The 27,518-nt window shown below is 39.8% G+C and overlaps 2 protein-coding genes across 4 annotated transcripts in view; one reads left to right on the top strand and one right to left on the bottom strand.

The window, feature by feature from the left end:
* The window catches only part of LOC6534403 (nuclear migration protein nudC), an 11,116-nt gene extending 671 nt beyond the window's left edge, over nt 1–10,445 (top strand). The window contains exons 3-5 of the mRNA XM_002095045.4: nt 95–284; nt 9,810–10,207; nt 10,271–10,445. Of these exons, the coding sequence (XP_002095081.1) occupies nt 95–284; nt 9,810–10,207; nt 10,271–10,322 (640 nt within the window). The 3' untranslated portion in view covers nt 10,323–10,445. The remainder of the gene's footprint in view (nt 1–94; nt 285–9,809; nt 10,208–10,270) is intronic.
* Nucleotides 488–27,518, bottom strand: LOC6534404 (cell wall protein RBR3). 3 transcript variants are annotated; one of them, XM_039373830.1, is made up of 4 exons: nt 27,254–27,518; nt 1,429–1,701; nt 913–1,324; nt 488–854 (listed from the first exon to the last, which is right to left on the bottom strand). In XM_039373830.1, exons 2-4 carry the CDS (start codon nt 1,699–1,701, stop codon nt 826–828), a joined length of 714 nt encoding a protein of 237 aa, XP_039229764.1. In that variant the 5' UTR covers nt 27,254–27,518; the 3' UTR covers nt 488–825. The 3 variants fall into 3 exon arrangements, with proteins under 3 accessions (XP_039229764.1, XP_015050621.1, XP_002095082.2); XM_015195135.3 differs by lacking the exon at nt 27,254–27,518 and adding an exon at nt 19,446–20,058; XM_002095046.4 differs by lacking the exon at nt 27,254–27,518 and adding an exon at nt 2,756–4,347.

Genomic DNA, 27,518 nt, shown 5'->3' with positions numbered 1-27,518 from the left:
TCTTATCCGGCCTTTAGATTACCTGAATATTTTGTATCACAAGCACTAGTAGGTTACCTTTTCGCTCGACTCATACAATCTAAATCCTCTACAGAAAACGCCAGCAGCTGCTGGATAGCGCTGGTGGAGAGCCAGCTGCCTCGAATCGCGATGACATATCCAAGCCCATCGAAAAAGTGGACGATGACTCCGAGAAGAGTGAGGTGGGCAAGCTGCTGCCGAATGCAGGCAATGGCTGCACCTTGGACAAGTACAACTGGACACAAACACTACAGGAGGTAGAGGTAAGTCCGGCCAGGGGTGATCTTCAATCATAATCTTAATTTTGTGTTTTTTTTAAATATTGTTGAATTGCTGTTAGTATTTAATGACCTACAAGGGCAGTTTTCTTGACCAAATACCTTAGTTGCTGGTTGCTAGGCAGCGGTCATAACTGAAAGCCCAAGTCATTGAACCCACGACAGGTGTGATTCACCAACCCCTTGTATACAATTATAAAATTCACTTTATTAAACATATCACAGGGATAAATAACTTATTTGCTAACCAGAAAGTACAGCATTATCCGATACCAGGCGGCGATGATCCGATCCGATCCGCTCCAGATCTAGTTTCTTGTATGTTTCTCTGTCTCCATAGCATAGCGCGCTTAATACTAATGAATTTTCCCAGCTTCGACTGACTCGACACTCCATCCAAACAATCTTTAAATAAATATCTTATACAACTAGCGCCAAGACGACACGATAACAATAATAATAATAATGGGGGACAAAGACAATACAATAAATAATAAACTAATTGGCTAGGTTGGGGTATTAAATCCTAGCTCTTGGGCATGTCGCGGGCGCGCACTAGAAAGAGAATAGTTATTAGAATTTAGCTGGCACAGCGGATTTATAGTAAACTTACTCTCTAGCGCATAGACCATGCCCATGATGAGCAGCATGAAGATGGTACTCATGCTGACTATCAATACGGTGACCTGGCGTCCCCGATCGCAGAGACCGCGCTTCGGCTTCTTCGGCGGACCACCCTCTCCATTGACCATCGTGAAGTGCATGGAGCTAGCAATGGATACGGTATCCAGGTCTTTGGTTTTCACATACTGCAAGTTGGGATCCACGTCGGCCGCTGACGACTGCTGACCCTCGATGGCGATAACTGCATCCTTGCCGCTAGCGAGGGTCAGGTTGGCGTTGTAGTTTGAGGAGGAGGGATTGCTGGGCATCAGCATCTTGTTGTGGCGCTCCTGCTTCTTGTGGATCTCCGCAAAGCGTTCCAGATTCGCTGCCGTCAACAGCAGTGAGCCGGAAGCAGCGCTCTGTATAATTCGAATGGAAAAGAGGAGAATGTTTGTTGAGTCACGGTTGTTCGATACGGTTTGGTTCTCCACAACCGGAGCCTGCGTGGGCTCGGCTTACTCACCCGCGTGCTGTTGTTACTGTCGCTGGAGCCCTGGGAACTCCTCGATCCCCTCTTGGCAGCAGCCAGAACAGCCGCCGCTGCTGCCGCAGTTACAGCAGCACTTGTATTGTTGTTATTGTTAATGCTGCTACTGTTACTGGGCGAACTGCGCTGGTTCAGGGTAGGCGGATTCGAATGCGATTTGTTGGAGGACTTGGAGGAGCTGGCCGAACTGATGGCCGAGCTCGAGGAGGATGCCAGCGAGGCGCGGGGAATGTGCCAGTAGTCCTGCATCTGTGGGGAAGCAAAAGCAGTTGGTTAGACATTATTTTGAGTATTAAATAAGAGAATAGAAATGTGTACACAATTAGATTATGACCTTTAACTATAAAAGTTTTATGCCCGTTTCTCGGGTTGTAAAAGGGTATACTATATAAGACTTATGTAAGCAAACTACCACGCCCACACTTCTTAAAAATGTTTTGATTTCTTTTGTTATATTAGTGGTTTGGACAATTTTTATCGATTGGACAGATAGACTCAGACTAGTAATGGGTACCTGTTAGTCGGGGAACTCGACTGTTGTAATTGTTGAGGTAGCGAAATTTGCTGATCTTCCCTATTGATCTCCCCAGCTGGGGATCGTGTCACGATCAGCACATTCGCTGTGCTCCACAATATCTGCGCTACACATTTAAGTCTTCCTTCCCTAGCCCCAGTTCTCTGTTCCCCCTGTTCCTGCCGTTTTGTGGTGCTAGCGTCAGAAGAAATCAAAATCCAATATCAAAAAACCTGAACTTTCGAGTTGTCTTTCGACTTGTCTTTGCTTTGCATTGGTCGCCAACTTGTTTGATATTTATGGTCTCCGGTCTGGGTTGGCTAAAAGCCTGATTTGTATTTAATATTAATTCGGCTAGTCGACAGTTTTATTTTTTGTGGGCAAGCTTTTAAATCTGGGGCCTTTCTCTTTAAAAGGCTTCGCCGATTGTTTGCTTTTGACGTAATTGTGGCAATCAATTGTCCTCCCAAAAAATATGAGAATTCTATTAGCTGAAGCTAAAGTAAAAAAGTTGCATTTCAAGTTTGTGCCTTCAGTCTTTTGTTTGATTTTGCTGTTCGAGACTTTTGTGAGTTTTGTGCGTTTGTCTTACACAGCGCAGAAGTTAATAAATGTGTTCGTGCTGCTTCTTGCGTTTTATTTATTGTAAATATTATTTAGGCATGCGGAAGTCTTATCACACTGTATTGATTCAACTTGATTGGCCAGTTTTCGATTTGTTTTTTCTTTTTTACACAGCGTTATTTTTGGTTTACTTAATGTGTCGTCTTGCGTTGTTACTTTACTTACATTTGTTAATTTGCAATTTTCTGTTTGTTTTGTTCTCGGGATTTGTTTGATTATTACACAAATTTATCACACACACAATTTAAGCTAATTAGTATCACAATCTGGAGTATTTTTAAGCAGAGTCTCGCTCCGGTTGTCAGTCTCTTTAATTGGGCTTTTATGATGTATATAATTTATTTAAATTACGGCTCGCGAAACACTCAGCTGATCAAGCTGCTGTTTGGGGTAACCGATTCGATTCCACTCGCAATTCTTCTCGTACTTTATTGGCGGTATACTCCTTCTTCTCACGTCTTCTGCCCAAAGCGACGAATTATTCAGTGCGCGTGTCGCCAAACAGAACCGATCTAAACGGCCTCAAGAATCGAACTGAAGCGAGCTTAGCGGCTAAGTCGGGCTCACAGGTAAGATCTCTGCTCACCTGAGTTCTGCCCACCTGGGCAGCGACGCGGCGTTGCTGTCGCTGCCTCTGTCGGCTTCGACTGCGCGATGCGCAAACCTTTTCGAGTGGAAGTGATTGTTGTTGCTGGCTTTCCTGACGGATTTTGCATGTCATAATATTTCGGCGGTTCTCGTTTGTTGCCACTGCGACAGTAGTCACTCGAGAAGGAAGATAGTCGCAGGACATTTTGAAGTATTTCAAATATATTAAACCTTTCACATTCTTATCACTTTTAGTAAGAACTTTTAGCTAAGTTAGTTTAGCGGGTGGTCTAAGCTACTAAAAATATTATAAAATTAGTTTCTTTTTACATTGAGGATACCGAGAAATCTTTTCGTGTTAAAATAGCTTCCACTGTACACACACTTATATAGCCCTGAACGATTGGCCACTTTTTCTGGCCATTCTTTTGTTTCAATGATGTTTGATGGGGGCCTGTTGCCGGCTTTGATGTTTGGACTGCTCGCCTTGGCTTGATCACCTCATCATGCGATTTGCCTACTTTCTTTTGGCTGTTCTTTTTATAGCCTCCCGCCCTTTTGCTCATAGCTCATAGCTCATTAAGCTGCAATTCGGCTTTTGGTGCTGGGTATTTCTGGCTCCAAAGATCTTCAGTGAAGGGCCCTTGATCGCTTTTGGCGTGTGGGCGTTTTCAAGATCCGTTTCGATGGCCCAGAAATCACAATTTGATTGCGGGAAAAACCTAATTCTAGTTTAATGTTAACTTAATTAGGGGCAAACCTTGACCACCTTACAGGCAGCTCCGCCCATTTGCTGTAGCATCGTTCCCAGGGACCAGTAATGTTTGATTAATACTTGTTCCATTATTAAATCAACGGTTTATGGTAACATAAATAATATGGCCATTATTTAAATATCCTAACGAAGAATAAGCAAGTCTATTTTTGGTTCATTTCAAGTTCTAAGAAAGCATTTAACGTCAACGATGCCAACAAAAGCTTTATATCAACGCGATCAAAAATTGAAAAAATGAATTCATTAATGAGAAATTCAAAACATGATATTTAGGTGGGGATGCACAAGTTTTCGGTAAATTCCTAATCAGGTTTTCTTTTACAAAGTTTTCAAATTTGCATTTTGGTACCTTTGGGCTTGAGAATATTCCGATGTCTTCAAACTATTGACGCAATGAAAACAACGTGAGTCATCAGAAAAAAAAACTTTTTTGGTTTTTCATTAATAAATTTGAATAAACCCAAATTTTTTGCGTTTCTCTTGCCGGAGTTAGTTAAACAAATTGCCAAAATTCCCCAACAATTGTTATCGAATTGGAATAGTTGTTTTCCTAATCTACCACTGATCTCGTATTATTATACGATTATACTTTTAACGATCAGTGGGAATTGGTTAAATAAACAATAAATTCTGAGAGAAACCCAACATTTCTATTACAAATTTGTTTGCTTTGGGTTAAATCGCAGAGTTCCATCCCATCTGTCATTCTCGGTAGCAAAAGGCAACAAATGTTTCTAATTTTTTTCGGCAATAACTTTTGTTGCTTCGTTTGCTGTCGAGCATCTTGTTATCACCTTTTAAGTGAGACAAGTAAGTGGCCTGCCGCCAGCTCCAACTTTGTACTTTTGGTATGGGTGAAGTGCTGGTTGCTCGAGCCTGGTCGATTTAATCAGCGGAGAGTTGACAAAGATTACCTGACACGGCCAGTTACCAGAGCAGTGGCAATGGACTCTCCGGCGAACGCGAACGCGAATCGCATTAGCAACAAAGAGTATAAATCGACACAGAACCAGGCGGTGTTTTGAGATCACTTGAGAAGGCAAAGATTGAGGGACGTTGCCACTTAAAAAGATGGGATGACGGCGAATGGGAGCCAAACACCAAACACTTGCTATAGATCGCAGGCCGAACCAATCCGAGACATTCCCCCAATAGAACCAACACCATTCACCTCCGCCTCATCGCGAAACGCCATATAAAACCGAAGACAAACAAACGGCGATCTTTTTTTCCATGCATACAATTAAAAATGCAAAATAGTTTCCAGTGACGCCGGTGACAAACGGACGGATCTTACGTGCCCAGCGATTTCTGTTCCATTTTGGGCGACAACAATTGGGATTAACGAAAAAAAAGAAAAACAAATATCTGTGAGAATTGATAATTTTGTCGTGGTAAACGGGGAAATCCCTTCAAGCTATCTGGAGAGATAGATCCGTTGACGTTTGCCACGCTTATTTGTGTGGGGCCCGAGACCAGTATTTCTCTGATTGCGGCTATTAAAGCTTAATTTTCGTATAGAAAACGTTTGGGTATTCTGCCCTCGGGGGCTGTATTTAATAAGTAGAATCTTAAGGTTTTGCTGAATTCCATGCGAAATTCTTGACGGCTTGACTCATTCGAAAAGGAAGCGGAAATACTAAATAAATATTTTACTGATACCTCATCAAAGAAGAGCATTGCCTGTTGGTTCTATATACAATTTCAATTTTCGCCTTTAATTGCGGTTATATAAATGAAACTGATATTTGATTCGACCATTTAACACTTGTTTAGCTTATAAACCTCTTAATGGGTTTCTCCTATAAATCACGCTGTAGTCAACTTTGGTGCTGTTCGAAAATTGTGGATTGGAAGCCCAAACAAAACGCTAACAAAGAATTCAACCTGACAAAGCCTTTGAGTAAATTAACCGCTTTTGGATCCGTTCTCCGTTTCCTGGTAGAGAATTTACCATTGAGATCAGTTCAAATACTTTTAGAAATAACTTTTCTCTTAAGTTATTTGAAAGTATATGTAATCAATCCTCCTAGATCTACGATAGACTCGATTCCTAGAAGTCTTACATAGACTAAGTTAATTTATTAGCAGCATAAATTCTCTGATCTTATGTGCAAAATATGGAAATATTTTACAATTCGATAGGTATGCTAACCCATTTTACATATTTTTAGTACATTAATCAACTTGTGTGATGAGTAGGACAGCAAACAGAACTAAGTTCCTAAATTATGAAATTAGCAGGGTTTAAAAAACAGGCTTACATTTTTAAAGATATCGAATGTCAGACACAACACTAATTTCCATCATGCTACTGTTCTCGAAGCTTCTTCACGTTTTCTGAGATTTTAATTTACGCGAACCCATTCAAGATGACAGTTTCAGCTTTGACTGTATCAATAAGATCTCGTTTCTCACCAAAATGGAAACCTTATAGAGTTAATTATATGGGATACCCCCAAAATTGACTAGGTTAACCGGATAGAGTTTTCAGTATCATTTGCTTTGTAATCCGCTTATGGCGCAAACAAATGGCTACCAGATCGATCTCTCAAATCTCATTTACCATGCAAATGTCAATACGGATTCTATTGTAGCCACTCTAGAGCTCATTGTACGCCGAGCATTGTGGGGATGGGGATCCAGTGGATTGGAGTGGAGTGGAGTGGAGCGACGTTCCCAATAGGAACTAGTTTCAGAATTAAACGCAAAACAATTCTAAATGGAAAGGAATAAACAAAAATTTGCCACGCTCGACTTTGATTCGATCTCCCTCAGTCTTGAGATGTTTAGGGGTCCACTCCACTTGTAGCCACAAATAAGTCAAGTTTAAGCCGCTTTTAATGAGCTGGCAGTAGGCACTCGTGAAGATAAACACTTCGATAGAGGTTTATTTGGCTTTGGTTAATTACAGCATTATGTTTCTATTTGATTACTACTATATTGACTAGTGTTTACCTAAAGAACCAGGTACGTGGGACCTCTCTTCTTCGTTTTAAGTTAGAAGTTCATAATTTTCAGACACATAAATTAAACACTCCGTATTATTTCTTCACTGTACCAAGATGGGGCGACTCAGCTGTTTTGTGTGATAACATTATCGAATACAAAACACTCCGCAGATAGACACTTCTAAGCACTCGACTCCATCAGCAAAGCCAGTTTTTTTTCGATTTTTATTTTGTTTAAATGGACGGTTTGTTGTTCCATCGCTACTCGTATTGTTGTTGCGACCATTCTTTTTTCCTATTTCATTTTTTTGGTGGTGCCTGGCACCGGATCGCATCTTTTAGCATAAATTATTTGCGGCTAGATATTTAAAGAAAATGAAATGCTGTTCAAGTTTTATAGAATTAATCAGAGGCAACATCACCAAATGAGATAGCAACCAATAGCAGTTTCAAACGGCAGTCGACAAAGATGTCTTTCACTTTACACAGTTTACACAGAGAGAAGCGGTGCGAATTGGTTCAAATCTGTGGCGATTTGATTGATCGATTAACTGGTTGGAGGCATAACGTGCAGCCCGGCGAGTATAAGCATTAACATTAGGACGGGAATCGATCGATTTGCATAAAATCGCCCACTGTCAGACGATCAGTCTGCGAATCCGCTCTCACTTGGATAAGTGTGCCAAGTCTCGTGCATGTTTTTTTTCCCCCATCTTATTTCTGCCGTCGTCGCAGTCATCAATTTTTGTTATTATTCATTAATTCATTCACGACACCTTTTAGGCTTGTCTCTGAACTCAAAAACGAACTCTGACTTTGACTGACGGTGACTCTTCAGCTTTGTGTTTACCTTTTTGGTGGCACAGCTTCATTTTCATAGCTCACATTTTACCCAGGGTCTATTGTTTTTCCTCGAGCCTCATCATTTGCATGGGTATCCCACCTGTTCAGGTGATTTAATGGCCGTAGGTGTCAGCGGGTCTGCTGACTTATGATTTGTGTAAATTTCCTAGTTTCGAGCATAGTGTTCTTTAAGTTGCTATTTGCATAACCTTCAGCGGTGCAGAATGGGTTTGTTTTCAAGTCTTCGGTTCCCTTGAGAAAGCTTACATTTACTTAATAAGTTTTACATAAATTCCAGTTTCAAAAACAAAGTCAGACATTCACATTTGGCCATTAGATTGTGAGTCCCTTGATACCTTTCATTTTAGAGTCATGTACATTCATTTTAGTAACCCTTCATTAGTTCTGTACTACAGCTCGTGGTGTTACTTAAATAAATAATTGTCTTTAGACAAATTATTGAAATGAATAGCTAACATTTTTAATTGACATTTCCTGCTGCCAAGCAAATAACGCAAGGCATTGGTATGGTCCAGGTATTAATTTCCTTTCTAAAGTCCAAGACCTAAACGAATTCTTTTCATTTTTCAACTAAATTACTGCAACGATTGGCCAACATGTCCAAATGACTTTTTCTGTTGTCAAGCGTTTAGCGTGGCGTGTTGCCCACGTCTCCAGGTATTTTTTCGTATTCTGACTCTGCGAGGCTATTTTTATTGCCGCCTTACATCCGCGTACGATTCAATGCTTCCAATTGGCATCCGCTTCAGTTTCAGCTTTTGACACATTTTATCAACGGCGATCGCTGGTTGCTGGTTGCTGGTGATGAAGATGCCACCCACATGAGCTGCGATCAGTGAGCTTCTGATGACATGAGCCGCGTGCTGCGCGAAGAAGAACTCCAGGTGCTACTACCTTGGCTGACTGCCCACACGAAAGCCCCCCACTAGATAGTTTATGGACTATCATGAGCTGAACTGAACGAAAGCGTCCTTGGTTCAGTTGGATGCGGCGTCGTGAGATTTAAATTAAAGGTTTACCTTACCCCTCATTGTTTCTGCCACATGCGATTCGCTAATTGATTGCACAGCCAGTTGTCTAATAACTCTGGGCTTTAATTATGCTGCGAGCTAATGGGAAAGGTGTTAATGTATGCATGTATCCGTGCGATTTATAATTAATGGCCAGCCGTGGCACATAATTCTAGACGCCACTGTAATTGCTGTGAACTTGGCCAAGCAGCCGCTTAAATCCATCCGCAGGTTGCTTTACTTCTTTACACAGAGCGAAAAGAGAGGCCTTCTTTACAAGTGTTAATACAACATTATTTTCGATTGCTATTACTATTAAATCGCATATTACTGTTTTAACGAGGTGTCTGCAAACTGCAATTTAATTTCGGAGAGTACTGATTCTAAATACGTGTCAGATTATTCCGCGTGTATCCACTGCAACCTGTTGAGCGACATTCTTGAGAGCTCCTCGTTGCGAGGCTGAGGAATCGATGTTAACTCCCTTAACCGGACCTGAAGAACCGCTGTACGTCCTTGAACTGGCAGCTGAACTAAATTCCCGTTCTACATTGAGTCCTTGAACAAAGGAAGCCTCGATCCGTTGATCTGGTGAAGGGCAGATGTGGCAGCTGTGATATGATCGTTGAATCGTTGGATCGTTGTATTGTTGGATGCAGAGACGTGCCCCTGCAGTTGGTTATTTATAGAGATCGTTATTAGCCCGCCAAGGTTGTGCAATGACCAAAGCAAAGTCTGGCTAAAGAATCTCCGTAGATGTACACACAAATCCGATCATTAATCACAAGAGCTGCCACTCCAAGCTTGATTACATGAAGAACCCCTGAATAATCCGATCCACTCTACTCTAGTTTGATTGTCGTTAACGAAATTGCTTTTGCATGACAAAAGGCAAAGCACAAGCAACATTTTTAATGGACTTACATTGTTTCAGATGCTCATTGTAATTGCCAAAAGAATATTGCCTAGTAATAATTGTTGACTGAGTATTTATACAAATCTAATAAGCTTCAATACTTTGGTTTTTACAGCTCAAGATTCCGTTTAACGTATCATTCGCACTACGTGCCCGTGATCTAGTCGTCAGTATTGGAAAGAAGTCGCTGAAGGTGGGCATCAAAGGTCAGGAGCCCATTATCGATGGCGAGCTGTGCGGCGAGGTGAAGCAGGAGGAGTCCGTGTGGGTCTTGCAAGACAGCAAAACCGTGATGATCACTCTCGATAAGATCAACAAGATGAACTGGTGGAGCCGCCTGGTCACAACCGATCCGGAGATATCTACGCGCAAGATCAATCCAGAGTCTTCCAAGCTTTCCGATCTGGATGGGGAGACGCGCAGCATGGTGGAGAAGATGATGTTCGATCAGCGGCAGAAGGAGATGGGTCTTCCCACCAGTGAGGATCGCAAAAAGCAGGACATACTTGAGAAGTAAGTACAAGTACACAGCTATTCTAAAACTGTACTACTAATATATTACCCTTTCCCTTACAGGTTTAAGCAACAGCATCCTGAGATGGACTTCTCCAAGTGCAAATTCAATTAATCAAACATTCTCAACTGTACCAGTAACCTTTCGCTTTCGCACTCTTGTCACTTTTTCACATTTTAAATGTGAGTTCTTCTTCATTTTCCAACCACTCAATAAACTAATGCAAGCAAATAAAAATAATTTGTAGATCGTACAACATGAAAACGAAAAAACCCAGCATCTTAATATATTTCAATATGCTAATACCAATTAGTTAGTGAAAGCCAAACAACAAACCCAAAAAATCGATCATTCAAGCCGTAGGAAAAAACCAGCTTGATCTTCTGCAAATAATTGAGGTAACTCCTCGGATTTTATGGCTGTCTTTAAAAAGGAATTTAAATTGAATTCGTTTATTGGAGCTGAACATGTTTGTGGAACTGGATTGCAGGCATTTCTTCACTTATCTTTAACGGTTTTGGACTCTCATCGTGATTTAGGGTCCACACCCAAATTCAGATCAGAATTCTCAGTAGTTCTCTGGGTCAATGATCTGATAAATTGTGAACTCGTTTTCCAAGCCGATCATGAATTCTTTATAAATAGTGTATTTGTCGGTTTGCTACTAGGATTGAGCTTAGTATAATTTTAAGGTGCTAACCAATCGTCTAATGAATTCGACTAATTTGGCAACTAATTGGTTGTTTTGGCTTTAATGTTTTTGTTTTTCGCATGCTATTTGCCACGTGCCGTGTTTTTCAGGTTCGAGATGAAAGCGTGACACGCGAAAAGTTCGCGGTAAAAGGACTAACATGAAAAGCCCAATGTTCAATACATTTACTACCTTAAATTAATATTTAATATCATTAAAAATAAAAGGACTTAACATGAAAAGTCTAATGTATAACAAATTTAAATACATTTTAAATATTAATAAGTAAAATAAAAATTCAATTGAGTAGCTTGGGTTGCACAACCAACCACCCCTATATTTCAGAAACCTAGGAAGAAGTAGAGACATTTGATACGCCCCGCTTAGTTGTTAATTCGCGTAGATCATTAATTAGTTAAAACGTTTCTCGAAGCGTGTTTAACAAACCGTAGAAAAAGAAGCAGTCGCAAAATGCCAGCGGTCCCCAATTAATGAATGGTTTCTCCATCGCAATGGAGATTGGGGTGGAGGCCAAAGGAGATGGCTTTGGGATAGTTGTGCGCGTAGTCCCAACTAATCATCTTTTGAGTGGGTGGGCACTGTGTCATGCGATCATATGCCTCACTTAATTAATTACCAATTAACATCATAAATTACTGTCAGGGGGAACAATGCAAAGTGCGCAAAAAGTTTGCCGAAATTCGCATGGCGGGAGTCGAGTGGCGGCTAATGGCCAAAAATAAATTGTAACAAATTGTTTGGCGAGAGGGCGCGAACGGTCAAGAACAACAAACAGAACAGAACAGAAACAAACAGAACCCGCAGCAGAACCGGATTTTTGGTTTGAACTTAATACGAGTATGTGGAATTTTATTTGTTATAAATTGGAAAGTACAAAATGCTTTCAGTTTATATATCCGCTTCGGTTTCTGCCTGCCAATTAGAAGACACAACCGGTTGATAAACGTCCAAGGGGAAAGAGAAAGCCCACAGCAAAATGTGGTTAGATAATTCGCAAGCCTGGCTGCTGCCAGAATGTGAGTCACTATCACTGCGATTAGGGGGAAATTTAGTTTGTTCGCCCTGGGCGCCCATTATAATAATAATGTTCCAGGCCGCAGTCAGGATCTATAAATAGCGCTTTTATTCAAATCAATTGAACTGTTAAATGACGCACGTGATGAATGCGTCTTGTCTGCCCAACGCTGTCCAGCAGAGAAATCAATAAATATTAAATGTATGAAAAAACCAAATCAACAAAAATGGGGAGTCATAAATAATGAATCCGGGTGCCTGGTTCTACTGTTGTTGCTGCTCTGCTGTTCGTTCTACTCACTTTTTATTATTATTGTTTCGACAGCCGCAAATTTTTGGTAATTTCGAGTGTTTCCCACATCTCAAACACACACTCATACACACACAAGTACATCAATAAACTTATGGCACAAATTATTCCTTTGGGGCGTTCTCAACCGCTTGACGGTCGCGTGGGCCAGTCCATTTCTGTACCATTTGTTCCCAAACTTAATTTTTATGCTGGTAATTGCGGCACATTTGTTATTTTTAGCCGATTCAGCTCTGGTTTCGCCCATTGACTATAGAAGTTGGATTATTGGCGGAGAAAGGGTGCGGGATCGGGGCTGATGGCTCTATTGTAAAGGCAGCATCATGCCGGTCACGCCTCATAAATTCGTCTAGACTCTGGCTCAGACAAAAGACTTAGGCAACGAACTCGCTACGAAATCGCTGACCCGCTGGAAAGTTTTTCGTTGCTAGGCACAATCATGGCGGCGCTGTGGGCATTTTCTGTGTCCACTTTGAAGGTCAACACAAACTGCAGTGGCAGCAGCAGTAACTTTTTAACGTGAAGCTTGAAAGATAAAAATCGCCCAACTTATGTACCACTTTATGAGAGTTTTGTCATTTGAGAGACACAATTCTAAAAAAAACACCTAAATAAGCACTAAAATATTACACTTGTTATTACAATCTTTTTTCAACTCATGCAAATGACGTTAGAGGAAGTAAATAAATCATTAGAAACTGTGCGTTTTATTTAGTTGGCAATATGCAGAGCATCACCATACAATAAGCATAAATTAGTAATCAATTAATTAAGTTGCTATTGTGAACAAAAAGAAAAATATTTGTGATCAATGAGCGGATTTCCCCAAGTGAGTCATCAGTAACTTTAGCATGCCATTTTGATTAAAGAATGTTAATACGTGGCTAAGGTGTTTCATATAGAAGGGAATTCCTCATTGGGCCTGCTTAGCTGGAGGCTCGAACCAGACCCGAGCTCCAGCATGTGGAGTCCATGACGAACCGATGACGTTGGTGGGCTTGTCACCCGACGCCAATGAACCGTGGAGTGCCGTGTGCCGAAAGCCGCACCACCGGTTGGTAGTTGGCAGTTGCCAGTTGGCAGTGGGCATGGCAATGTCTTGGCCGGGTCTCGAGATGTGCAGACAGTCGCGATCGCGGGCGGAGATTAATGGCTTTGTCTTATGCCCATTACACTGGCCGTTTCGTCAGCCGATCGTTGAAGGGTTCTAAGCTTTGCATGTCAATATATGGATAAATATATCCGGCTGCGTTCCCGGACCTGATTCATGCAGCAGTTGTCTGTTCATACCTATGTACATATATGTATTTATTTATATTTTCTGTTCCATTGAGCTTGCCTTCACTTTTGGGCTGCCATTGCCTGCAGGAATTTCCAATTAGCTTTGGTTATCGCACAATTTGTTTGCCTGCTTGCTGCATTTGCATATCGAGCAAATCGGGTGCTGAGCGATTTATCGATGCTATTAGCTTAGTTTTTGGTGTATGCTAATTTACGAGGCTTACCTGCTTTTTTTTATTGTAAATAAATGGCTGCAAGCCATGGAAAATGGTTCCAATCCCATTCAAATAATTCGTTTGTTGAATACATGTTTCTAATGACTTGCAGAAGCCAAAGACCCATTCTGTTTTACAATAATTTTCGCATAATTAATACCATATCCGGGTATTTTCCCCATTTTGCAACCAAAATTTCCTTGGGCTCATTCGACATTTCTTGTTGCCAACTGCTGAAGTGTTGGCCCCAATTACTTTGTTGGCCACCGGTATACAGCAGCTGTTCCACCGTTCACCGCTTTGATAGCGATCTATTAATTGGCCATTTTTGGCGAATTATTTTTCGTTTTTTTCCTTCTCGATCTTAATGCTTTGTTTTCGGCTTTATCTTTTGTCTGAATTATGACTAATTTAATGGTATTTAGAGTGCGGGCGACGACAAATTTATTGTCGATTTTGTTTTCGTGGGTATTAAGTAGGAATATTTGTTTATTTGGAGCTTATGGCCTATGTTAAGTATAGAGGGAACATATTTCTAATAGCTAGTCAAAATATGTGTATATAATTTTCTGCATCCTCTTTTGGTTTAATGAAACATTCTCGTATTCCTGAATGAGTATTCAGAATATTCCCATGACTCAGATTACTATTTTTCGTTATATACAATCAAAAAACCAATGTTTGTCCAGCGAACATCGTGGGTGGTCGACCATCATTCATCCAAAAAGTTAGGAGAAGGGGCCGAGTATATGGCCATATAATCAACGTTATTAATAACACAACAATATCATTTGTTTGACATTTTATGAATTGCTGTTCTTTATGCTGTGTTCATCACCCGAGAATGTTGTGTGAAAGGCAGAAGAGCAATCACCGCGATGATGATGCATCCCAGTGAGGGGATTATAGTCGTGAATGGGTTTAGTGCATACAGTTTACTGCATATGCAGTAAGCCGACAATTAGAGAATGATTTCACTCGACTCAACTTTGAATAGGGGAAGTTCTTCTCCAGCATACTCGTGCCCACAGATTGCATATGTAATTGTATTTTAATTGCATAATTTATGGCGAAGACAGCCCTCTTGTTTTTTGCCAGCTCATCTAAACGCAATTAAAACAATCTTAATCTAAATTTGTTGATTGTGTTCGCATAATAGGGTAGGATTTATTGAAGAGCTATTTTCGAATGTAAATTGTTTACTAACGTACTTTTACTTTTACTTTACATAAAACAATTACTTGATTTCTACAATCGCTTGAAAAATGTTCAATTTTGCAAAACATTTTATTACTTTAATTTTATTTTGTGTGCATTTTACGATCATTTAAGTTGCATTAGCTAATTAATGGGAGCTTTGCTGTCCCCTTCAATTAACACACTTCCAAAAAGGGCTTGTACACTTGCATAATTATACACACATCTGGCATGTTAAATATAAAACACAAGTTAAATAAAGGCTGTGAAAAAACCAACAAAAAAGCGCCATTAACGTTGACATGGGAAATGCCCCCTCAGTCGGTGGATCAGAGTCCAAACTCAAGGGGTGCAAGCATGGGAAATACTCAGCACCAGACATCCTCAATGTTTAGATTCCATAGCACTGTAAATATTTATCTTGTTTTCACTGTACTTTTCTATTTACTTTGGCAGCTTTAAAGCTAGTGGCACCACGTTTTACATAAGCAAACAGAAGTGAGCGGGGTACATAACATTTAAATACTAGCAATGTTACAAAAATATGCTCTTAAGAAATTACATTAAAATATATAGTTAAAACGAGAATCGTTCAGATAAGAAATTACCTTAAAATATTAAGTTAAAAGGAGAATCGTTCAGATTTAAATCAAATTAAATAATGCAAATTTGAGAGGCTATTACTGTAAAAATTTCTTATTTTATGTACTCCACTCTAATTTACTTTAAGTACTTTCCATTACTGCCTTTTGATCACTTGGAGCCCAAAAACATAAACTCAAATATCCAATATTATCAAAACTCTCGCGCAGAACAGCTGATCGGCTTCCCTCCCCCCGCACACCCACCGCCCCCTGAGAGCGCCCATCGCTGCTTAGCGTGTTCATGCAAATTCGACCTTGACACAATTTCGTTTCACAACAGACAAGCAAACAAATGAGCGAGGGAGGCAGGTAACCACACACATGTGTGGTGTGTGCGTGTGAGTGTGACGGCGGCGACACACATAAAGAGACAACAACAACAGCAACAAAAACGCCAACAACACCAACTGGGGAGCTGTGGGTGGGTGGGGGTGGTCAGGTGGCGGCGGGAGGAAGCAGGTGAGATGGAGACACCACCTCGTGTAATAACTCAACCTCAAGTGCGGGCCAACTAAAACAAAAAAATTTAATCTTCGCGGTTTTGCGGCTTTGCACTGGGGGAAATTTTAAATATTAATCTTAACTACAATTGAGTTTTAAAAAAATGATTTAATTACGAGCTCTTTTCTTATAGACTTTATCCTAATAAATACCTTTTATTACGAATATTGCTAAGCCTAGCTTAAATATTTTTTATTATTTTTTTTTGTTAGTTAAAAAATTGCATGTTATAAAAGAGTTGCTAAAGAATAGTTCTATATTTACTTGAAATTAAAAAACAAAACATTTAATCTATTTTAGTTTGTAAATAAAATGTATTTTTTTAAACTACTCTTTTACACTTTTTTAAACTATTCTCTCATTTCTTAGCCCATTAAAAGCAATAAAATCAATGGAAAGACCTACTTAAAACTCCGCAGTGTAGCCGCCGTCGTTACACCTCACCAAATTGCCTGTTGTTCGGCGGCAGCATTCACATGGCCAAAACGTCTTACGAAAACTGTTTTTATTTTACTGCCAAGAAGTCAAGTCTGAGAATTGCATGCTCTGAACTTTGCCGGATTTCTGGGCGGTGGGTGAAGAGTTGTGGGGCCTGGGGGATGGGTGGCTGGGTGGCTCGGTGGCATGGGGTTGCACAAGCGACGAGGTACGATGAGCATGCGATGGGGAGCACTCATTGGAAATTCTAGTGCTTATAAATCGGGCCGGATCTGATCCCAGGCCTGGGTCAGGTCAAATCATCTCACGATCGTCGCCAGCCACTTTGCTGATCCCCCAGGTCGCTGGGTTCTGATCAAAGGGAAGCGCGCCGACAAATTTTGAGTTCGCCGACAAATTTGAGTCATTTTTGGTGCCAATTTGGCTGGCTGGTCTGGGTTTTACGAAAAAATAAAAAGGAAGGGAACAGAGACAGAAAGATCTCCTCTGAACACAATGAACTTCTAATTAATTTCAATGATGTCGGCTTTGTTTTTGCCATTTCCTAACAGCACAGCTCTTAATTTCTATTATTAATTTGTTAACACATTTCGCGCATTAATGAAGGAGCTATGAAAGCTACTCATCGATATCGATGGCACGTGGAGGCATTTTTAATCGCTCGCCCATAAATATGCACATATCTGTCGGTCTTTTCCCCCATCAACCGATCAGTTCCACTGGGAATACATTCTTGGCCGGATTTGCATGGGAATTCTTCAAACAATTTGAATGGCAGTAGGAGCGTGCTAGTTAATCTCAGATTCTGGCATCTATGTATAATGGTATCACTAATTCAATGACATAGTAACTAAGAGTGCTTGAGAGATCTGCGTTAAATTTGTTGCTATAAGAATTTAACATTTTGTAGATATGTAAAAACAATATGCCATCGCATTAGACGTCGTTTAAAAAGGGGAAAATGATCTCACGTATCATTACCCACTTAAAGGTTTCCATTCATTTGATTATATTTGGGCCAATCTATTTAACCTCTTCGCAATTCAAACTCAGGTATTGGGCGTTGTCATTTCTCATGTCTTCAGATCAGATAAAATTCCGACATATTTCAACAACTTCCTTCCTCTCTGATCCATGTCTGCTATGGAGATGCCCCCGAAATTAGATAATCTCCAGCTGGCAGCTGTTTGGTTAATTTTTTCGAAAGTGAAACTGTCAGAACCGAATCGCATTCGGATGGCGAATTCCAAATCCGCTTTTGTTTCAGTCATTATCCGATTTAAAGATCAGCACAAGACCGGCACAAAAAAGGAGACTCTCCAAAATGTTTATTTGTGTATCTCTTACACAATAATAAATTATAAAGATACTTTTTGCTGCCTTATGCGCTACCAAATTGGATCTGTGTTCGCTTCCCCATTCTTTTGGCTGGATTTAAACGTGGGTGCTGCGCTTATGCTCTTTTGTCGTGTACGAGAATACAAGTATACGAATATACGAGTATATATGATATTGTCAAATCTGAAGTGGCAAATTCGACAAAGTGAAGGGCGAACTGTCTGGGAATGCGATCGACTTGATTGAGTCGAGCTTTTCGCTCTACTCCCGTGACACGTGTCCCCTGAGATTTGGCCGTAAATTTTATATAGCTTCCGTAGCAGAGCAAAGCAACCTCCGCATTGGCTTTTAATAGAATTGGTTATTAACTCTGAAGTTAAACGAAATTGCATGGCTGAGCAGAAATTGGGCAACATTTAACATTTACTTTGGCTTTTTCTGTGCGTTTTTTTGTTCGAGAATTCTGCACAAGGTTATCAAACACAAACACCATCGAGGCAAAATTGAATGCAATTAAAGTTTGCATTGAAAGCCGCCGAAAAATTGCTTCTCTTAACAATTTTAATAACCGAATGCAATTTGCAGTTTCTCGTCTATCTGTATGCGTTCGTATCTGTGTGATTTAATTCAAAGCCACGTCTTAAGCCGAACAAAGAGCCATAACATTTGGCAGGGCTCAGTTTAAAATTGCTAACTCAGAACAACTCTGAGTTGCAAAGAACAGAATAAAGGAGCTGAGAGTTAAGGTTGATATTTCGATTTAATTAAGTGGGGTGTTAAGTGGACACAAGCACGATTGAACTTTAATTTACGTAATTGGAACAGATATTATTATCCCATCGAATATGAAAAAAATAAAATGTAATTTTCTAGCTTACGTTTTAAAACATATATAAAACTACTTAGAAAGTGTACAACAAAAAAGTATTTATACTTAAAATATATTATAAAGCTGCTCATTTTTGACTAATGTTTTCTTTTGATTTGTTAAAAGCATTGCCAAACAAAAAATCACATACAAAATTGGTCATATTTTTAAGCCCGCTAAAAATGTTAAGCTGCAAACTTGCTTTGGCAGTTTGGCAATACTGCGCTTGGAGTGAGATCAATATTTTTTTAAGCCATATCAAAAGAAAATCCCGACAAATAAGCAGCAAAAATGCAATTTGCTTATTGATCAATGCACTGCCTAAGAAAATAAAATATATAGCATGTCGCGAAATTATGGCGAATGATGCGGTTGGAAAAATTTGCAATTGGCAAACTCGGACAACGGGGGAACATTCAACATAAAAACCAACTGAAATAAGCAAGGAGACAAATACAGAGAAAACAAATTGTAAACACGTTTTCGAGCCATTGCGGTGTGCCGCCCCGCATTAATGGGACAAGGGGCGTGGCACTTTTTGGCGGCACAAAAGACAGCCGCCAACTTGTCACGCACATTTTGTTGCCTTTTTGTTGGTTTTTGTTTTTGCTGCTGCCGTCTCTTAGCCTAGTTAGCTTGTAAAGCTAGAGTTGCAACAACAAATGAAAATAACAAACAAGCGTAGTAACAATTTTTGGTGGGATACATTTGTCATTTACCTGCTTGGGCGCATCCATTTTTGACCAAATCAACGAAAGTGTGAGTGGGAGAGTTGATGTTATCGAAATTCAATTGGTTGTATTTTTGGGGTTTTTTGTCGGTTTTCTGGTGTCTTCACTCGGGCTACTTTGGGTGTATTTTTAGTTTGAAGGTTATCAGTGTCAGTTTGGGTTTTTTCGTTTTTAGTTCTCTCTTTGAATATTTCGATATTTGCTTAAGTTTGGATTCACGATTATTTCCCTCAGGTTATCTCGGTATTTTCGATACTCTTAGGGGCCTAACGTCAGTTCATCGGACTTCTCGATATTCGTTATCGTTCGATTTCGTTATCAATCACTTTCAACGCAGAACAACGCAAACGCAACAATTTTGAATTGACAATTTTCAACTTGTAGGTTTTCCGCTTTTCCGTTCGCTGCCACAACTTTGATTCGTATTTGAAAAAGATTAATTTTCGCATTCACTGCAAACTAGTTGGGTACTCGAAGCTCTTGGCGGTGCTTGGCAAGTGTAGCTCAGTTTTTCTATAACTTTAGCGTTAACTTTAGTTTTTAACTCTAGCTCTGAAGGCGCGTGCACACTCCGTTGCGGCTGTGCTGAGACTAACTGCGACTTCGGCCGCCCGACGCTTCAAGTATTAAGAAAAAAACTACATTAAACATTGTTTGCTTTGGGGGCCTGCACACTCACTCACACACACTCACACACATACACGGCAGTATGGAGAGCATAGCTACACACACACTCACACCCAGGTTGGGGGCTACAAATGGTTTGCAGCTCGCCCGATCTGAACTTTTGTGGTTAATGCCAAAAGTTGGCTTCTGCTCGAGTGGCCCGAAGATGCTGGGAAGAAGCCGGAGAAGCTGTCCGGAAAGTGGGCATGGAAGTGGGGTCAGAAGTGGTCCAAGTCCGCGGAGGAGCTAGCAGTACACTGCCCAAAATACATTATAATTGAACAATGTATGCCACTGAATATTTGAGACTCTAAGATAAGGAAAACAAATTCTTCATATTTTTAATTACTACAATTAATATTATATTAATTATTTTCAATTCAATGAATAAATTTTGTCTTATAATTTTAACATTTATATTTTCCTCCTATTTTTTCATTATAATAATAACTAATAATTTAATACAATAAAATAAAATGGTTACACTTGCATGACCTTGAGCTTACATCATAGCTTACTGATTCAGAAAAACTGTATCAATTTTTGCAAAGGAGAGAGAAAAGGTCTTTCAGAGTTCTGAACAAATATTTAGAATATGTTCCTTAACAGCATAAGATAGTTTACTGATAAAATCCTTTATTCCAAGTGTAGCTGCATTTGAGCTTTGCTCTATCGCAGAACCAGATACAAAATCAAGGTCGCACAAGCTTCCGTCTCTTTCAGCGCGGCTTACCCGCCTTTTATATACCCATTTTTGCATTTTTATTCCAATTCCAATTACTCAATGTTATGTAATGCCATTTTAATTGATCGTCTTCCTCGCGGAGGGAGATTCCGATGCCGATGCCGCTGCTGATTCCGATTCCGCCAGGCTTATTGTTGTTTGCGGCAAATTGTGAAATTGTGTAAATCTTTTTGTGAGCCTGGCCATTCAGCACGTACACAAGAGATAGACGAATACAGAGGGAGACGGAGAGAGCGGTGCCGGCAAGCGACCTTGACACATATTCGCCGGCGAAGTCAACGACCAACGAAGTTGGTTGGGAAAACTCGTTACAGTTGTTGCCCCGGCGGTTTTGGCCAACTGAGTCACGTGGAGAAAGAGTGGAGAAATGTTGGGCGGCGGAGAGAGAAAAGCAGTCAGCGGACTGCGAGGCAAGCTGTTGGTTTCTGACCATGAACTTGAATTCGATGGGCTCGTTGGTTGATCGAATTGAAACAGATTTATTAACCAAGGTCTTGTCAGTTAAAAAAAAGACAGCACAGTCATCTGTCATATATTTATTAAGGTTACACAGGTGTTTCCTGAACATTCTACGGTCTCAAGATATAAAAATTTATTAGTGCACAGAGTGTAGGTTCTTCTTTAATAACCGCTTACGTAGCAAACCAAACCACGTTTAAGGTAAATTCTAAGCGAAATTACACAATTATCTCAATAATCGTAAAAACATCAATAAAAATTGGTTTTAAAGATTATTACTATTGATGTAACTTGTGGGTGTGACCGGAACGTGTTTAAAAAACGTGACAGATGGGCAGGCTACCAAAATTGAGTAAAAATCTTTATGTTTGGACATTAGGTGATCAACGGTTGTAAATGTAATTGCACTTAAGCGGCAAGATTTAGATATCACCATTACATTTAAAAGTCTTGTAAAAGTTATGGCATCTAAGTAGATTCCGTTTTTTTATGCAAACAATGCTGCTTTAACAAGCAGTAGTTAAAAATGCAATTTAAATTTGCATATCTTCAGAGCAATAATTCAAATTTCATCAGCTTTGGCAATAAAGTGTCGCATTTGCGCTTAAGATCTGATACATTTTTGGAAACTCCACCATGAATGGCATAAAAACCTGAATATCTTATTTAACTGATCTTCACAGTTCCGTTGGCGAGGGTCAGTTTTGTTTTCTTTGCCAATGACGGGGCAAATTTTCCATGTCAGCCACTTGCTCTCCCAATGTCGAAAAGCAAAACACTGCGAATCCAAATCTCCTGCCGGCTTAAACAGCTTGGTTAGCATGCAGCTTCAAATTGCCGCTAATTTGCAGCGGAAATATTTACGCCGCCAGACAATGGCTGCAGAATGGCTAGAGTAAGTGGATCAAAGCTGGCAATGCAAATTAAAAATAATATTTTCTGATCCCAGGAGGGGGCCCAGAGTCTTGGCCAAAGTCTGAGAGCGCTTGACAAATGCCAAAAGAGCCTTGGCAGCGACTTACCAACTAAACAGCTAAACAGCTCTTGGCCAGCTAAGCCGCCGATGACTTTAATTACAGTTATTCGCGCCAACAGTGTCTGGCTTGACATTTGCATGGGTAACTTGAATGCATCCAGCAAACCCACCGTCCCAAGTGCAAAAGTCAAGATTTCCCGGGTGGGAGTTGGAAATGAGGCCGAGGTGTGCACAAAGTTTAGTGCTCATTAGTATTAGAAAATATGCTTTATTTGCCGCTGGCTAACAGCAAACCAATCGAAACTCTTGCACACGTTCAAGAATCAGGTATACTTGCATATACTATAGTAACGTAGTGCCATAAATCAGCTTTGCTAGACTTTGCATTTTTATTTAAAATTAAGCGCATAATGTTATATAATGTCAGGGCAATAAAGCGTTTTTGCTAAACCAACTCGGGAAGAATAAATTATTAACGAGCGATAATTCATTTTAAATTACACATACGCAACGTTGTCTTGACGCTGTAGAAAATATTACTAATACGCAACGTTGTTCTTTGCGAACTTTGTCAGTGTATGTTACATCGATAATCTATTTATATTTTCAAATGACAAGCTGACAACTCGAAATACTGTTTATTGGCTAAGTTTTTTTCATAATTTTCATACCCAATTACCACTTTTCAGCAAATTTCTCACCCCAACTAACGCCTTAACTAGTAAACATATTTCGCAAAATTCGCATGACAACTCTTATTATTAATAGGTGTTAAAAGAGTTTGCAAAAAAGCAACCAGAGGGATGGGAGAAGGGGTAATGTATCAATGTCGCATTGCTTATCGGTCGCTGAACTTGGCTAGTATTAGCATTTATTGTCGGCAAAACCGAAATTTTTGGCAAATCAATTGGCTACGCGCAACACGAGCAACTTAATAAGTAAGATATTAATAAACACAAACTGTCAGGCTGGCCAGCAAGTCAGCAAGTCAGCAACTCAGCGACGTGCAGCTGTCAAAATTCGTAGACTTGAAAGTCGGTATGGCGATCGGTGAAGTGGGGGACTAACTCGTGCCTCGTTCAATTTTTCGGTAGCTCAATCAAATTATGAACAAAAAAAAAAAACAACCGACGGACAGCCGCGGCACCAACAAGAAGGCACAACAAGCTTGCAAATTATTTACAATTTATATGCATACAATCTACAAGCTGGCGACTACAAAATATCTCTGCGCAGTTCGAGCCAAGAAACCTTCAACTGCGGTCTAGCACAGCGCTGATTTTGGCCAGATTTCACTGTACTGCCCTTGCCACTGTTTGCTAAACGTTCTCTAAGGTTGCTGGGAAAGTCTTTGGAATGCCGATCGCAGGTCGGGGACCCAAGTCAAGGCCCACTCAATTTACATCCACCAAGGGCTTGGAAAATGCAAATGAAAGTAGTTCAACAAAGTGTAGCAATCAAGTGCACTCGATTATAATTATCTTTTTTTTTTTAATTTACACCAGCAATAAACATCATCTTAAAGCTACTTGAGCGAACATTGATGTAATTATTTATTGGTAAGAATAAAATTATTACCTAAACCTTTACTCGTGTGTTCGTGGTCGAATTCTGATCAGTTGAAAAGTTACGATGAGCTCTGACTTAGTAACAGGTCAGTATGCAGATTGATGATTAAGTCTAGTTAAGAATTAACATTCCAAGTGTGATGACAGAAGTGTTATAGGTATACTTTCTAAAGGAACAGGTGCTGAGACTTAAAGGCTTATTTTATATTAATTAAGTTAGCAAAGAACCATTCATTTGCTGTACCAACATGTTATCTTAGTATGTTAGCTTAGTATTAAGTCAGTATGTAGATTGATTGTGTTATTTATTAAATGTATAATTTATAACTTTATTATAAATATAATTAACCTTTTTAAATTAGTATACTTTCTCAAAGAACTGGCGCTTATGGGAATAAAAGCATATTTTATTAATAATGTTAGGAGTATATTAAAATGTAATTAAAATAATGTCTAAGAAACGAATCATAAGAAAACTTTATAAGTAAAACCATGCCATTTTGTTAAATATTCAACAATTTAAATAAACTGGTGTTCTTGGGAGCACAGAACATGCTGCTACCTGTTGTGTTTACGACTGACAAAATTCTAGTATGTTAGTTTTATAAAATTATGTATTATACTATTTAGTATAATACATAATTTTATAAAACTAACATAATAATTTATTACCATAAAAAAAATTATTTGCATATCAATAATTTAAGGCCTTAGGTTTTAGGTATTTTCATAAATATTTGTATCTATAAATAACCTTTAAAACACTTAGCAGTTTCGAGGACCAACAAGTTTCTTTCATTAGAATAAGCTCCCTTTGATATAGTTATGTTTGATAAGCTTTTAACTATATTTGGCAGGCGGCTGCAAAGCACACACATTAATGGAATAATGATGCATTAAATGAAAAATTTGTTTTTATTATTTCGAGACTTGTTACATTTTAAAGCGTTAAATGGCGAACATATTTTGAGCACTTATTTCGCTGTTGTTATTAATTTTGCATTTGCCGCCTGGCTTCCTGCTCTTTGTTCGGGGTTACGTCCGTCCGGCTAATGGCCAATTTCAATTCTTTATAGACCATTAGGAGAGCACCCAGGCAGTGGTAACAGTGGTAACAAGTATAACAACTCATCTAATGGGCATTACTCATCTGCGTATACTTGATATGGCCACGCTCCGCGACCTTGGAAAGCGGAGGCGGTGTGGCAGAAAAGAAAATAAAAGCCATAACCAAACCAGATCCGGAGGGCTGGACACGCATCGCGGAACTGAAGTCGGAAATTGGCCTTTGTCTTTGATTTATTACGAAATCTTCGCGCTAATTGCCCTCGGAATGTAATCCACTTCCCATTTCCAGACTTCCTAGTTTCAATTAGACTTCAATTGTGCAGCCAAGCGACCGATCCATTAGTTGGTCACAGGGTCAGCGATTCTATTCCCACGCCAACGCTTTTTAACGCTTTTCAACGCTGTTAGCCCATTTTAGCTATTTTGCATTCATTAATGGGACAATCTCCGGTTTGGTTCAGTTAAGTTATCTAATGAATGCGAAACCCCCTGATCATTTGGCTTATATAAATAAACATTGGAGCCAAGTTCAAGACGTTAATTGTCTGAAATGAAAATAAAAAAGGCGCGAGCCAGTTCGTGAGCACATCTGGACTGCGTTTCCATCACTCACCCACCAGCGGGCTCTTAATTCTCGACCTGTCAGCCAGATCTAGTCAATCAATTGGCTTAGAGAACGTTCCGATCCCCATTTGGCTGGCGGTAATTTAGCTGACTTGGCCAAAAGGGTTAAGTGCGATGGCAAAATGGTAAAATGGCAAAATAGCAAATCATGGTAATTATGAACGGGCCGTGCCACTTGCGAAATTAGTCGACTTGGCAAACGCTACGTGCATTAATTGTGCGGTCACATAAATCGGACCAAGAGGGCGGGAGTCGAGGGGGCGTTCAGCAGGTGGCGGTGTAACTGCAGCTGCTGCCCGATGAGTTCAAAGCTACACTGGGCTACATAACTCCATATCTATAATATGCATTTCGCTAATCCAACTCAACCCGGCTGGCCAGTGTCTAATGCCTCAGTTGCGAATTCGAATTTCAAATATGTGTCATTTGCGGGCGCAACAATTTTCCTCATCTCCATATACAAATGTGCAAAACTTTTTGCCGGATTTTTACAACAGCTGAGTTATGAATGCAAATGCTAATGCAACGGCTGCCTATAAATCCCCCGACCAATATATATCTATATATATCCATCTGACTATCGATGTAGTGCATCGGCAACAGATGTGAAATACTCGTACTAAAAAAAAGGCACAAGAGAATCTACAAATTAGACACGATTTTTTTCAGCTGGCGAACACGATTCTAGACTCACATATGCAAGGCAAACGGAATGACAACTTTTAGATACAATATTGAGTATATACTCGTATATATACAGATATCCATCTGTATGCATATCAGAGCGGTCGCGATGAGGCTGCATTTAATTAAGCAGCAGCCGTAGGTGATAATCAGCAGCTTACCCTTTCTGCTAATTGGACTTAAATTGCAGCCCACAGAGTCATACCCGATCTTTGGTGGCCTTGTCTAGGGCTCAGAGCTCACAGCTCACAGCTGTGCACACAATCTGGTCGAGATTTATGGCCATACGCTATAGTCACCGCCGATCTGTCTCTAGTTCTCGAGCGGAACAGCTGGCAGCGTTTATCGCCACTCAGAAGCGTGTGACACGCCTCCTCCTGCCACCGCCCCCGAAAGCACCCACCATGCAACCACCCCACCAAATTGCATATCAATCACTCGGATGCAATTGACCCTGGCAGCTGATCAGCTGGCAATTGCCCCATTCGGAATGCATTCGATTCCATTTGATTTGATTACTTTGTGCGCTTTTTTTCGGCCAATGATTCAGCACATCTGGCGCCAGCGAAAATTTATGCAAAATATATACACTTCAAATATTTGAAATATGTTGACTGCCTTTGATTTTGATATGGAATTCTCAGGCAAATTCGTTGGAAACTGCGAAATGCGCAAACCGCAAATAAAATTTGCAAAAAACAGCAATCAATTTTAGTAAGAAAACGCAACTGGCGCCAATTTTTTTGTTTACAAATTAATACACTGCTAATTTGAAGGGATAGTACAAAAGATTTAAATGGGATTCTCTTTATTTATTTTTAATTGCTGTTTAATACGTTTTTTGTTTAAAGTTAATCGAATTTAAATTACACATTAATGGAGTATATTGAATAATTGCAAACAAATTGATTTATAAAATATATGTATACGCTTGAAATAGTTTCTCGATTTTATGGCACCTTAATTTGTCATTTAGCACAATTTTTTAGTGTACTAGCTAACTTACCTTTATTCAACTATAAATTTTCTTCCTGGGTTGCTTTATTTAAATTTTTGTTATTGCTGCGGTTGACTTCTGAGCCTGCGTGACTTTTGTTGACTGCTTGTATAAAATTGGTCAATGAACGCGTTTGTTTATGAAAATGAGTTCGAGTCTGGTTTTATTGCCACTCTTTGTTAGATCAACTCAAGCTACTATGTTGTGTATTTCTTTATTTTTTGCTTAATGCATTTTGGGGTTTATTAAGTTTGAAGTTCTTCTCATTGGGCGT

Source organism: Drosophila yakuba, chromosome 3L, assembly GCF_016746365.2.
Source record: "Drosophila yakuba strain Tai18E2 chromosome 3L, Prin_Dyak_Tai18E2_2.1, whole genome shotgun sequence".
In the NCBI taxonomy this organism is placed as follows: Eukaryota; Metazoa; Arthropoda; class Insecta; order Diptera; family Drosophilidae; genus Drosophila; species Drosophila yakuba.
Note: the sequence above shows the minus strand (reverse complement) of the source record. Positions and strands in the feature narration are given on the sequence as shown.

Coding starts and splice junctions, on each gene's coding strand:
- LOC6534404 (XM_015195135.3), bottom strand. Junction 1,325..1,428: donor ACAGTAACAACAGCACGCGG/GTGAGTAAGCCG, acceptor CGAATTATACAG/AGCGCTGCTTCCGGCTCACT. Junction 855..912: donor CATGGTCTATGCGCTAGAGA/GTAAGTTTACTA, acceptor TTCTCTTTCTAG/TGCGCGCCCGCGACATGCCC.